At 40.6% G+C, this 12,827-nt stretch overlaps 1 protein-coding gene across 4 annotated transcripts in view; it reads left to right on the top strand.

Moving 5' to 3' along the window:
- Positions 1-12,827, top strand: part of ralgapa2 (Ral GTPase activating protein catalytic subunit alpha 2) — a 100,511-nt gene that overhangs the window by 15,904 nt on the left and 71,780 nt on the right. For all 4 annotated transcript variants that reach the window (XM_034125459.1, XM_034125452.1, XM_034125445.1 and 1 more), the window contains exons 2-4: positions 2,180-2,290; positions 2,679-2,728; positions 10,941-10,998. In XM_034125459.1, the coding sequence (XP_033981350.1) occupies positions 2,180-2,290; positions 2,679-2,728; positions 10,941-10,998 (219 nt within the window). The remainder of the gene's footprint in view (positions 1-2,179; positions 2,291-2,678; positions 2,729-10,940; positions 10,999-12,827) is intronic.

Genomic DNA, 12,827 nt, shown 5'->3' on the forward strand with positions numbered 1-12,827 from the left:
GGCGGCTCCGCTGCGGTGTGAACAGGAAAAAACTGTGCTTTTCAGGCTCTAGCTCCGAACTGGCCCTGGAACCGCGTTGGTGTGAAAGCCGCGCACAGAGAAAAGTCTCATGTATTTTACGTCATGCGATCGGCTCTCGCGATCTGCATTTTTAGAGAGCACCGATCGATCGGCAGAGAGTGAGTATCGGCCGATATCGATCGGCGGCCGATCGATCGGAGCATCCCTAGTTACTACTTGGACGATCATTACTCCCATTGTTTTGCTTTAAGTTTCTAAGTGTGTGCTTGAGAGTGTGCACTTATGTGTGTAGATGATTATGCTTATATGTGAATTGAGCAGATGGGATGCCTTAATGCCAGGAGCAAGGAGTATTTAATGAAGTGTTGCCAAGGTTTGAACATTGAGATGTTAAAATAAAAGTTGAAAAAATGCAATTTACTAGAGGTTTTATCCCTATATTTTTAAATGTAGAATCTGTCTTTGTCTACCTGTGAATGTACAGTAAGACCAACTTTAAGATGGTATTGATTGCTTTTGTCCAGCTCCTATTATTAGACCCATGCACTTTCAAAGAGCCAGTTGACTACTTGGCATCCTCAGATGATGCCTTGCTGTTCTTTTTTTCTACATCAAGGCAGAAAAGCAATGTCTTTGACTTGATCTTCCAATCATGCGTCTACATTATCTTCTCTTTAATCTCAGGGCAAAGATTAGTCATCCCAGTCTTTGTCACACACAGCATAATTCCAGCACTCCCCACGAGCCTGACTGCTTCTGGGAGTCTTCCAGTTTGCCATGTGGTTGAGCGAGAATTTCAACAGAAGGTGAACCTTAATTGCTGTAATTGTGCCAGCGCTCCTCCTGGCCTATATTTGATTATTCAGACCAGGCCTATCTCATTATCACAGTTGAATAAGCATGGCAAATGATCGGGCTTCATTTCATGGAGAATTGGGGATCTTCTCAGTGCCAGTCTGTTTGTGACTGTACCACCTATTTGCCTCATTAACTGTTGCAGCCGGAGCTCGTGTGGCCATCTACATATCTTAGCCTGGCCTTCATCCAGAGGACATGAAATAATCCACACACTGAGATGGTAAACTAACTAACTAAATGTTGACAGAAAGCGTTTTGAGAAAAAGTTGTCCCACAAATGTGTATCTTCAGTCATGCTTTGGCTTCTGCTAAAAGTGAAGAAAATCCTGGGAATGTGACGCACTCCTCATCCCTGGTGAACAACATACTGTAGAGCAGCCTATGCATCTGCTGCAGACAGCTTAATAATCCAAATACGAGGGATGAACATAAGTTTAGTAGCACATTCATGTGAGATCAACAATGTTGGTATTTGTACATGAAATCTTGAGATGAAATGTCCTGAAAGTATGCCGGTCCACTTTTTACCTAAAGCAGTATACATTAAGGTGAAATCTATTTATATTGTGTTTGCATTATCAGTAGAATTGTTGGATATATACACACGTATTCAGGCAATGTGAAATGATCCCCTGAGGAGGCAAATTTATTTATTAACATTTCCAAAAAGCCTGTCATCGTTTCTCTAATGTTACCAGGTGAGGGGAGGCTGAGCAGATAAAGAAGTGAAGTCATTTGCCTTCATGTAAAACAGATCTAGTCTGCACAATGGGAAACAAGTAGAAAGTCACGTGTGCAAAAGTGATGTTTAACAGTGTCACTTGAATTAAAGAGACAGCAGGTCACAAAACACCTTGAAATAAAATAAATACTCACATGACTGCTCTGAAGTACTCCTGATAATCGGTTGGAAACAGATCTATAGTGGCAGTTTTGTTTAACCTTGATAAATACTGACAAAATCAAACATTGTTCTTTAAATGAATTCAGCGCGACCTTAAGTTTTGAATGACTGTTGGTTGAGAAGATATTAGATACATTCTGAGATAGAAAATCAAGTGAAAATGTTTATTATGACCAAACAAGTAGCATCATATAATTGAGTTTGAATTGTTCTATCGTATCATTTACTGTATTGCTGCCATGCCACAACACACATGAAAGAAATCCCCCAATAGTATGACTTCTAGACGTATCTCCTTTGAAGATACATCACGTTATGCCCACATCCACATTTAAGGAACAAGGTCAAATGCTGGTGTTAAGATGTTCTTGACATTGTTTTTTCTCTTTTCCACAGATATCATTGACAAGAGTGAACTGAAGCCGTTCTTCGAAAGCAACTGTTCTCAGATATATTTTATCTTCTATGAAAATTTCATTACACTGGAAAGCAACTTAAAACTAAAAGGTAACTGCACATTTTGTTCTTTTCTTTTATTGTTTACTGCTCACTCACGAGTTGACCAACACCCAGGATGACGGTTCAATAATTAACCCTCTCCCTGTTCTTTATGGTATGCATGACAACAAGGGTGTATATTGCTCTGCCCTACATTTACATAGAAATTAGCATAAGGAAACACTGTCTGGTTATGTCCAGTTCAACTCTAATTCTGCTAAACTCTACACTATCAGGAGTAATGGGGTTCATTCCCACTGGGAGTATGCTCACACAAGTTCCTTTTGAATAAGTGTTCACAAAATGGCCTGCGTTATCGATGCATTATTGATGAGGCTAATGCAGTCTACCTCCTGGGTATGTGTTTAAAGTCCTAAGTACTTTCCTTGTTTTTCAGGGAACAAATCACAAAGGGAGGAGCTGGACTCTATCCTCTTTATTTTTGAAGTAAGTCATCCATGTTTGTCTGTGTTACTTGTCTCCCTGTCGGATTTCCACTATAGCCTCAACCTGTTTACTGCTCCACTCAGGGGCGGGACCCTAGTTTCCATGGTGCCATGCAACTCTGGCTTCTTCCTGAATTTGCCTCAAATAGCCTGGAAATCATTTTAAGATTGTGCAGATGATAAAAAAAAAACCCACCTTTGCTCAATCATATTTGAACTCTTAGGATAGCTTTCAGTCCATTTCTTTTTTTCAAGGTGTGCATGAAAGGTCTCGTGTCTGAGTGTGCAAGGCATTGTTGGTTTTACGGGCCCCTCCCCCTGTTTCCTGAACACTCTTATGTTGCACATGCAGGTTAAAGTCCCCCACCTTGTTTTCCCACCTGACTTTAAAGGCAGCTCGAGTTTCCAACACAAACAGCCAGCTCTCCAGTTTCATTTGCTCAGGGCAGGGCCGTTAGGATGGCAGCAGAAGGGAAACAAATGGTTTGTCCCTCTTTGTACAGTATGTCGTTGTCCTAGTTTTTCTGATCACCTGGGAGCACTGTGTGGCAGTGTGTCTTGTAGAAGTCTAACAAAGACTAAGCAATTCCAGTTTGGAAAGCACAGAGGATCTTTAGCTTTGGATTCAGTCCCACTGGCTAATTCATCTGTCCATTGTCTGCCTTTAGATATGGATTCCTACTTTGCTTGTAAGGCATCTAGTACGACTTAAATGTGTTTTCATGTTATGGTTATGATTAGATCTTCTTTGGTTCTGCTCAATTGTTCAGGTTTGTAATTTATGGCTTACCTAGCTTTCCGTTTGGAAGGCGTTTTTAATAATTGATGAAAATGAAAATGATCATTAGTATCCGTGCTTCCCGTCTGTTTAAAATAAAGAGCTCACAAGATGGCCCTCCGGTTTCTCCTCTGCTCAGCATGACTTTCTGTGCGCACACATCCAGTCATCTAACCTGTAAATAAAGCCTGGATTCATGCCTACTACATATTAATAGTCCTAGAAAAAAAAACTGATATTGAAAGCAGCTTAACCCTCATTTGTCCCCTTTTAGCCCCTGCCTGAGACACCGTGTGCTCTCACCCGTGCCCCGAGCAGATAAGCCTGCTGTGAGTGGTGTGTACAGGACAGATACAGGGTGGCTTTGATCCGGAGCTCTGCTGCACTCTGCATACTTTCTCCTTACGCCACATTAGATTATGGATGTTGGATCTATGTGCTGGTGAATATGATATCAATGGATACGTTTGTGCTGGCAAACATGCACTACTAATGCATCATATTGTCACAGAGGTTATATTACGTAACACACAGACGGGACATATGGAGTGAAAGATTAACAGGGTTTTGAGGCAGGGCATCCGGATCGCTTTCCTGCAAAAAGCATTTGTTCATTTATGGATGTATGGATTTTAAACCCAATTGGTCTAAATATGTATCACTTATTTTGGTCGCAGAGGTCTTTGGCTTTTGTCCAGAAAGCCTCGGAGTAAAGAGAAGGTTTTGAATAGACAAACAGCTGAGACAAAAGAGGTTTTGTGGCTGTGTGCTTCGCCACACACTTCAGTGCTGTAAGATCTCATCCTGTGAAAGAATTTTCCTGGAAAGCCGCATTAATGTCCTCATCTCTCCAGACACAAAGGAAATACAGCCCCCTGTGCTCTTCTGCACCTGAGTCCCTTCTTGCATTCAGATGTGGCTGACCTATACAGTACACGTCTCCGGTGTGTGTGCTTGCATTGAGTTGGCTATGTGGGAATTACTTGTATGTGACCCATTTTTTTTTTCATTCGTTGCTCTGGGGGTGTCCCCCTTGTTTGATTAATGGATATCTAAAGGGGGTAATCTTTTGTCTCGCCACCTTAAACTCTGCTGGAACACCCCACCCCCACCGCCACCAGCCGCCATCGCCATTTCCGTCCAGGGTCCCTTTGTGTCTCCTGCTATGAAGGCATCCACCGTGGCAGCGTGTGATGCTGAGAAAGAGGAGAGACCTCTGTGAGAACAGCAATCAGAATCAGAAATAGTTTAATTATCCACGAGGAAAATTGTATTTGTGACAGTTGTTTTCACTTTAGAATAGAATAAGATATGATAAGATATAATATAAACATTTGAAGTAAACATATGCTATTGAAGATGGATTTAAATATATAAAAATAAGCCATGTCCAATGGAGAGAAACTCCCTCTGGAAGGAGCTTAGGGAGTTTAGCCATCTATGTGCACAGAAACCTACATAGCACACTACAGGAAAAGGGATAACCCTGAAAAAGAATAATAGGGCCTCCTTTAAAAAGATCTTCTGTCTCAGTGACCCAATGTGAGAAGACTGCAATGCCTAAGTATTTAGCCCCCTTTACTGTGACACACCTAAATCATTACTAGTGGTGCTACAGTAATTTGTTTAATAAGTCGCACAACCAGTTCAGTGGAGAACAGTGTGTAAAGAAGGTGTGACATATCTGTATGTTATTCTACCATTGTACATGGAACTGCTTGTTACTCACGAGTCACTTCCCTGCCAATAGCTACCTTTGTATAGACAATCAAACTAATTCAGCTACAATGCTTATCAAAATAATATTTAAAAAATAAACATTTCAAGGCATATCCCTCAGACTATGATAATGTCATTTGGGAAACTGAGTGTTAGAGAGGGATGGGCAGTAGTAATAGGAAGCACATTGTCAGGGCTTGATGTTTGAGCTTGCTGTTCATGTCTGTGTTTGCAATGTTTTGGAGCATCAGGGTAGGCAGGTATGTGAGACAACGTCGTTGTCAGTTTGATAATGTCTGTCTCGCTTTGGCAGCCATTCATATAATACAGTTTGGAGTCGAAATGCATTCCTGTAATCTTATCTTATGTCTTCTCTTGCTGCTGTACAGATAAGTGCAAATGTAAGTAGGTAGTGAGAAAGGCACTGAGAAGCTGTTTCAGACTCACATCAATTATGCATGCAGCAGGTATGTCTAATTCCAGGAATGAAACCAGATTTCAAAACCAGATTTAGCTTCATGGCTTAAGGGACTGCAGTTTGTTTACCCTCCTGTATGACTGAAAATGACCGCTAACTGTCTGAAAGCAGATCCTGGTTCATTTGAGGTTGTGAGACAGGTTAAAGGAGGGCTGTGGGACCAACAAAACTCAGAGGGAAGTCTGTTCATTCCCACTTTCTCTCCAGGATATGACCTCAACATGACCCGTTGTCCGTTCTCCGGACCTGACTCAGCATTCTGAATCCCCTCGTCATCCTCTGTAAAAAAGCCCCTCATCTAGGCTTGAGACTTAACTTGTTGAGTTGCCTACTATGGGTATTTGTGTTTATTATATGTAGCTTTTTTTAAACGTTTTTTTTAAACGTATGACTATATATTTAGTACATTGGGGCTTGGTCCTTCGATTGAATCAACTTATAGATTATTCAACACAATGATCTTAGTGTTAGTTGACTAAGGATTCCTGTAGTCGAAGAAAGCCATAAATCAATGAAACTCTCCTACATGGTGCTGACAAATGAACCCAGAGCCATTGAGCTAAGTGATTCCTTTTACTCCCGGTCCCCTCTTTATGCAGACCCAGCTCTGACTGACAGTCCACCATAGGGGGGTTATTGGTTAATGCATAAATGCTAATTCACTAAGTGTAGCTCGCCTCTGCAATCGGAGCAGGCTGAGTAAATGAATCTTGATGAAGCACCGCTTTAACCTGTACTTACCCTTCAAACACAAACCCATTTAAGGTACAGCCACACATTTGATAGATAACTGATGATTGTTGTCACATGTAAGCACTGATTTATGAACGTTTTGTGCATGCATGTTTATCAATGTGTGGCTTTGTTGGCTTTGATCACATGGAATGTAGGTTTCTTCCTCTTTTAAAAAACTGTTCCTCCATAAAACACTTTAAAATTGGTCCTAGAGGAAACCTGCTGTTGGTTCAAATCGAGCAAAGAGTAAACACTGAGCTGAGGCAGTCTGACCGCACTCTGCTGCTGCCACCTACTGGTTACACAGGAGAATGACATCTGTTTTTAAAGTGTTGCTCTTGGTTCATTGTATTTTGGTAAATAATTCCATTATAAAACTCAAAGTGCTTCAGGCTTTAAACTTGGTTATATTTTAGGTTCATATGAGATATGTATTGTCAGCTCGAATGTGCCCAGACCTTTATCAACAAATAATGAGGGGCAAGCAGAGACATTTGTTTAGCACTCTGCAGTGTTTGGCCCTGTGCAGAATTTTAAACAAAGCAAGTGTGTCTTTCCTTACACATGCATATAAGGCCTAAAAGTATATATAACAACTTTCCGTCATAGGCTAAAATATCAAATGTGTTATTATATCATGCAAAGATACTATTTATTAGGAATGTTTTATCTTAATCCCTACACTGTTTGCTGGGTTTAGCAATCCTAAACTGCCTAGGTTTTGTTATGTGATTAATACACCGTTTATTTCTGATTAATAGGTTTTTTTCTTTGTGTCTCCCTGGAGAGTTCATTGTCCTTAGATGGTATAATAACAGACAAGTTGCTTCAAAAACAACACCTAAAAGACATTTGTCCATGTCTGTTTGTGCCATCAGAAAGCCCTTGTGGACCACCCCTCACAGAAGTGTATTCTGCGTCATGTTCAGGCCCTGCAACTGGAAACCTAAGTGCGGATCATGTAAATGTGTTAAGGCTGTAGTTGTTCCGCAGTAATGCCCCCATCTTTATGCTGGAGTACGGCTGCAGATTAGAGTAACTCCACCAACCTTCAGCCCGGCAGACTCTCCATTCGCCTCATATCAGCCAGTAAAGTCCTCATTGTTGCGGCCACCATTCCCGCTCCGCAGGGAGTCTTTCTGAGCTGGCTTCTCCATCTCATTCCCACTCTCCCATCCTGGTTTCTCTGTAAGGAGAGAGAAATACACTGTTATTGTGTCTGCTTGCACACACAGACACACACAGATAGACACACACACACACACACACACACACACACACACACACACACACACACACACACACACACACACACACACACACACACACACACACACACACACACACAGGGAAGGGCTTAAGCAGGCTACCCTGCTGTGTTAGCGCCTAGCATAATGCGTATGCTGCCCCAAGGAGACGGAGTGAAGGAGGCCGCTACCAAGCCTTCACGGAGATGTAGTAATCCCATACGGGATCAACCGCAAGGTGCAGCCACACGCCTGTACACGCATACCATCACGTCCGTGGATCAGAGAGAAATTGAACATCACAGATAGACATCCAGGGCCCTCCTTTAAGTGATGCATGTCTTTCAACATCTCCGCTGTCACTGATAATGACAGGGATTTACTCAGAGGACAAGAAGGGAAAGTTAAAGATGGAGGATAATGAGAGAAGAAGGATGCTGTTGACAAACTGAGACCCTCAAACATGAGATGACTTCTGGACCACCACCGCTCTCAACGTTATGTAGCAAAGCACAGGGCAAAACATATTCATATACAGTCTTTCAGAGGCATTCTATAGTGGGAATATTAAGACTTTACAACACATTATGATCATTGTGTAGTCTGAAACGATAGAAACAGACAAACTCATACTTACCCCTTCTCATGTGAAAATGACAACATGCCGGAAGCAATAAAAAATACATGATCTTATATTTTTGTTCCAATCCACAATTTTTATTTTGTGATAACCCATTTTCTTAAAGTGGACCTATCATGCTATATTTGAATAATATAGTATAGGACCATACCTATATAAGGCATATTTATCCTTTTTTGTTTTCAAAATACCAAACAGATCATGCATTTTAGCCATGCCTCATTTTGCTCAATTTGACATTTTTTAGCTCTGTTTTTGCAAGGGCAGATTCAGTGAGAACAGCACCATCTACAGGCCTGGCATATGTACTACAGCGTCTCCAGCGCTTTCGAACGGCAATGGCCGTGGCTGTCTCCTCCTGATTGGTGGAGTTGGCCCAATAGACGTAGCGCCACCGTCCTGACGTCAGGACAGTGTTCAAATCTGGATCAGTTTTTATCAGATCCGTTGCAGCCCCTTTTTTAGAGATTTGGGTATGGAGGAAAATAGAGAGGGTTGTGTTTTCTGACACTTGGTGAGTTCCCTGGAACACCGGGGACACATATTCATGTATAAAAGACGTACAAAAGTGCATTTTGCATGATAGGTCCCCTTTAAGTAATAGACTATTCTTAACAGAGCACTCTTACCGAGCTAAGAACAAATATCGTAGTTTTCATAACAATTTGTTTGTGTAATGCAAGGGAAAATACTGTATGCTTTAAATGTAAGGAACCTTAAGAATAATATAATAATAGTATAGTTAAAGTAAGGTTACTATATGCTTAAGAGGAATTATAAAGATTTGATTATTAGAGAAATAAAATTGGTCCTTTGATCCCAATTAAGAGTAATGGTTCCTTCTGAGGATGACGCTCGAGAAAACAACACTTTTATTTTACAGTACCTTAATTTAAATAGTGTCACATTTTTTTTTTTAGGCATTTTACAACTCCCAATATTTGGCTATGTGCCAAAAAAAAATGCTACTAGAGTGTCATTTTTTGGGGTTCTCATTTGAAATTGTCTTTTTTTTAAGAAGACCAAACATTTGTACTCACCCAAAGTTATCAACTTCAGTTTCATTTATTAAATAATTGTATCTATATTGTTACATCACTTGAAATATTTATTTGTATATATTGAGCTTATAATAGCCATCACTTGACATTTTCATGGTCTCACAAACCATCATATGAAGCTGTATTAGCCATAGAAGCTTTCTCTCATACTTTGTCATCCTTCTTTTTGCTGCTGCTGTATCACGTAGCATTTTTTGTCTGCTAAAGGACTTCATTTTTGCAGCTATTTCATGTTCATTTTGTGTCACGCTCTGTATCTGTCTCCTTCCTGTGTGTCCCTCTCCAGGCAAAGAGCTTTTATCATGCCGGCCACAGTTGCTTGTGTGCTTGAGTGGGTCAGAGCTGCATACGTAAAGCAGTAAAGGATAGACTTGACCTCTTTGTTGCAATCATGAAGTCTTATTGGGTCAGCGATTAGGATTTGATGAAAAGTGAGCCATTGGGGCATCAGTTGCTCACAGTGCACCGACTATTAACTAGCCACGTGTACACACACACACACACACACACACACACTCCTGCAACCCTTGCCCCTCTCTTTCTTCTCTCCTGAGGGACCCAGTTAACCTGTCGCTGCATTTAAGAATAATGATAGGCTGCTGAAAGGTTAGGGAGCTCTAATTGAGTTGTAAAGCGGTTGTTGGCGAGGTGATGACATTTCTCTGGGCTGTGCTGTGTCACAGGGATCTGAGCACACGCTGGGCCGAGTGGAGGGAAAGGGCGAGGACGCTATTCCTTTGGTGTAATCCTGCTCTGGCAAAACAAAGGCGGTTGTTGTCCTCTCTTTAATTTGGGAACTAATTATTAGAATAGTGCTGCAGCTAATAATTGTTTCCATTCTTTCTTAATCCGTCGATTATTTTGTTGATTAATCTATTAAGTACCTGGTCCATTAAATGTCATACAGCAAAATGTACCTATTTTAAAGGGGCCCTGTTATGCTCATTACAGGTTGATATTTGTATTATGTGGCTCTACTGTGACATGTTTGCATGTTTTAATGTTCCAAAGGGCTTTGTTTTTCTCATACGGCCTGTTTGCTTTTTTCACCCTCTGTCTGAAAACAGAGCCCAGTCTGCTCTGATTGGTTAGCTGACAGGCTCTGTTGTGACTGGTCAATTTCTTAGAGATGACCCGCCCCTTAGCCTATCACGTGTTTCTATACAGCATCACAATATCTTGATACTTTAAAGTACCTGTCATTTTGTACACCCCTAGTAAAAAATGAAGGTTACCATATCCATAAAATCTTTATATACATAATACAATATAGTCTAACTAACATAAGACCAAGAAAAATACTTTCATTTTAGACCCGGTAACGGTGGATCTTTGCTGTTTTTGCATGAAATAAATCATGTTCTGTTAATAAAATCATTGAATAATAATAAACTAACGGTAATCCCTGAAAGAAAATCTACTCAAAATAAAGCCTGGAGCTGTTCAGTCACTAGGCCTCGGTGTAGTAAGTAAATAGTGAAGGAAAAAAGCCCTAGAAATGTGCCAAACTCTACCAACTAACCCTAATCATAACTCTCTTTTTCTTGTTCATCAGAAAATTCTACAACATCTGCCCGAGAAGATCTACAACAGATGGCAGTTTCACAGTATTGGTATGTATTGCTGACATGTTTTGTTACTACCATATTAAAACCTTTGTCTCTCTGTTACACCTGACTGATAGATGCCACTGTGTTTGCATCTTTCCTCCTTCTTATGTAACCTCCAAGATACACTTTAGGACAAATCATCCCCAGAGCCATGCCTAAGCCTTTCATAATAAAGAGAAAATAATCAGTCTTGGGAGGGGATGTAAATGTGAAATGCAAATGAGCACTTCATTTGAAATGCAAATAGGTAATTGAATTATGCTGCTATGATTTCAGTCCCTTACAAAAAAAATGAAAAGGAAATCCTTGCAAGGAGCGATAACCCCAATTATAACTGTTGTTTTTCAGCCGTCGGCATCTAAACAGTGTGGGTCTAGATCCCGGTTGTAGATCAGCCTTCTCCCTCAGGCTTCTAATTCCACATATCAAGACTCATCTGAGGTCTGATGCCCTTAGACAAATTCACCACTTCGTCATTCATTGGAAAACAAATCTTCACAAGCTTAAAGCTGCCTCTTGGCTTTTTCATGAACTCGCATAGAATATTTCCCCGGGTCACTGGTCAAGATGCTCTCCTTCCACTCTGTTCTTCTGCTTTTGAAGGAGCATCAGCAATGGAGGCTGAATAGCTTCCCGCCATACCTGAGTTTGATTAGAATTGATCTTTTTTACTTCACATCATGTTTTTAATCATTTTCTTCATCCAGTCGCTCTGCTGAAAGTATTTCAGAGGTCTTGTACAAACGCCTTGGGAGGAATGACTTTAATGACTTATGATTTGATAGTGATTTTGTGCTTTTATCCGAGGATTGCAAGGTCAGATGTTTGACACAGACCATTAGAAGCTGGAAGAAGAATCCCCACACCTTTTAACATCATTCTTACTACTACTTCCTTCTCTCCTGAGACTAGGATCTCTTTATGTGGCCACCAGAGAAATGTTATTGATTGATCTGGTTGAGAGGGGAACAATAAAAGCACCAGACAAACAGCCTTGTAAACTCGCACACAATAGACTTTGCTATGCTTTTAAAATAACTCCGCCACTTCATTTGGGCGTCAAATCCCTCAGTTGGGTACCGTCTTGAACAAGACTTAAAAGTATAATATTTAACATTTCTGCAATACTAAAGGACTACCTATACAAGGTTTGTGCAATTGCATTATCCCAAAACACCCAGAAATGTCTGTAATTGTATCACGGTAACGTTGAGTATTATTTGGTAAGAATAATAGCGTCACATCCCCTTGCCCCCCCTCTAGTTGCTTCATAGGAAAGGAGGAAAACACCACATGTTAGAGAGTGAGGAAGGAAGTTGAATATCCAGTAGAGACTTTTTAATTGATACGATAATTCAATTTCCATCCATCATACTATGAAGTGTTGCAAAGACAAGAAGATAATGCCATCCGCCCAGATTATGACCATTCAACAAGGTCCTAAAATTATTTTGAGTATGACTGTTTTGACCACGCAATCTACGGTGGCAAATGCGTTACAACAGCCCAACACTTTTCCATTAGGAGAAAAGCGGAGAAATCCACGTTCTGGGATTATCCAGCGCGTTTGCACGTGTCAGCTAGCGTGGCTATCAGCACTGGGCTGTTATTCGTGGGTGCTTGAATTGGCCACATAATGTTAGCTACAGTAGCTGTATGTGTGGGCGTCTCTTCTAATGGTAAGTAAGCAATGCAACGTTACTAAAGCTTGCGTTACTTGATCCTTAGAATTTAATGACAAAACGTGAACAGACTTAATGAGAATTAAAACATTTATACATTAACTTGTCCTTGAATGTAAAATCAGATTTTCGTGGCAATGTTGTTTTTTA

Source organism: Trematomus bernacchii, unplaced genomic scaffold (genome assembly GCF_902827165.1).
Source record: "Trematomus bernacchii unplaced genomic scaffold, fTreBer1.1, whole genome shotgun sequence".
Taxonomy (NCBI): domain Eukaryota; kingdom Metazoa; phylum Chordata; class Actinopteri; order Perciformes; family Nototheniidae; genus Trematomus; species Trematomus bernacchii.